Consider the following 1,995-nt stretch of genomic DNA (forward strand, 5'->3'; position numbering starts at 1 on the left):
GAAGCAGCGCAACCAAAGTCGGACACGGCAACAAACTCGGTTGACAGCCCATGTACTGAAGCAAGGTACCACCATCAGCTTGCGAGGAAAATGCAAAACGCATTGGATTCAGCAGCAGGCGAACTATCAAAATACGCAAAACTTCCAACAGCGTACCGGATTGCCGTGGAACATACATCATCGGCTGAAACCCGAATGACATTAACAGCACTAGCCATCCACGCCGATGTTACGGCAACGGCGGCGCTCAAAGAACTAGAAGGCAGCCGGGCATCGTACAAGCGCTCGGCAACACTGCTAAACGCCAGAGTAGCGCGACTACGACAGCTGCATGCACTGACTCCCAACAAGGCCACAGCAAAAAACACGCAGAAAAAAGACGCGCAGTCGTTGTTTGGCGCATGGGCTTTGCACACCTGCGAGGCCGAAATAGAACTGACAGCAGAGGACAACGGTAACTGTTTACTGGAAAACGCCAAGCTCGGAGCCATAACAGCGGCAAACATTGACCTCGCGGCGACAACACAAATCAAGATGCTAGCCGAAGCAAAGATAAAATTCAGGGACTACATACTAAAGGCAGGTAGCAAAGGCAGCATTGGCAGCGTCGACACAGCTTCAACAACTCACCACGGACTATGTGCCGAAAGAGGTCAGCACAACTCATCAAGTGCCGCGACCAGTGTAATAGCAGGCGAGCTAGCACTCGGAGAGCTAGACCAAGCTCCAGCCGACGTCCCATATTTCGAAAAAAACAATGAAGGCGAATGTAAAAGAGTCGCAAAAGACAGCAACTACCGTGAGGAAAGCCCGGAAACGCTAGCAGCGGCTCTCTGCGCAGTCAAAAAAACGTCATTTCGAGCCACCACAGAAAGGCACAAACTTCTGCCAGCAATCCAAGAAACGCCTGAAGGACGGCAAATCCAAGAACAGCTACACAACCTTGCAGCAGAGGCCGCAGACATAATAAACGGCTACAACAGTCAGCACACGGAACTAAAAAAAGTTCGGCGGCACCCTAACCTCAGTACTGAAGCAGGCGCTGTACAGCACGGGCGCGACCCAGACAGGAGACACTTATACAGACAGGTGGACGGCAACAGCTAACCGAGCAGCAGTTTCGGCACGAACGCTGGAAAGTCGCTCCGCGGTGATCTAGCATGCCTTTGCAGCAACGACAGCACGACAAACAAGCAGATGTGCGGCCAAAAAGTAGGAACTGACAATAGCAACAACTGGCAAAACACAGCAAACATAACTGCCCTAGTAACTAAATGTAAGACACTATTTAAGCCACAACTAACAGCGCAAAACAAACACAAGGCACTAAACAGCTTCGACAGCAAACTAAAAAAACACACACAGGGAGGAAAGGACGCTAATGTGTTCTGCACGCCACACAGCGACTTCGCGTGTGGCTCAACAGAAAACAAAGCGTGCGGCAACTATACAGACCAGCTAACAGCAACGGAGGAGGGGGCACAAAACAAAATACAGTGGTACACGCACTTACAGCAAGCGGCCAGCACGCTACAAGAACTGCAAGCGGAAGAAATTGACCAGAAGCATGCGTTTCACAGACTTAAGAACCTTAGTAAACGGGCATATTCTTTATACAGTGCACTAAAAATAGCCAACAGCCCTCATACAATCAAAGGCACTGAAATCCACGCGAGGGAACAAAATACGGAGGAGAACAAATGCAAACTGAAAAATACAACTGCAAAAGAATGTCCGGAAACTGACTGCGATTATGATAAAACTAAAAACGAATACAAAAGCAAACCAGGATCAGAAACCCCAGCATCAAGAACAGGAAAGACAAATACCGGGGTATATTGCAGCAAAAAACCAAACCAAGCAAGCCTGTGAAGCTGAAAATAAAAATGTAAAAGCAGGTGAGAGAGCATTCTGCGGTTAGATTGATTTTGTTGATGGTACTGCAAAGCTTCCCAAGCCCGAATGCCGCTCTTTTAGTTTTCTCGTCAATCAGAA

General features: G+C 48.7%; 1 protein-coding gene across 1 annotated transcript; it reads left to right on the forward strand.

Annotated features, from left to right (window-relative positions):
* Positions 1-90: 90 nt before the first annotated feature.
* On the forward strand, positions 91-1,107 carry TEOVI_000345000 (uncharacterized protein; the record flags this gene model as incomplete). Its single annotated transcript, XM_067226353.1, has 1 exon — positions 91-1,107. One exon carries the CDS (start codon positions 91-93, stop codon positions 1,105-1,107), a length of 1,017 nt encoding a protein of 338 aa, XP_067082454.1.
* Positions 1,108-1,995: the final 888 nt, after the last annotated feature.

This window comes from Trypanosoma equiperdum (genome assembly GCF_001457755.1).
Source record: "Trypanosoma equiperdum strain OVI genome assembly, contig: ctg_749, whole genome shotgun sequence".
NCBI classification, from domain to species: Eukaryota; Euglenozoa; class Kinetoplastea; order Trypanosomatida; family Trypanosomatidae; genus Trypanosoma; species Trypanosoma equiperdum.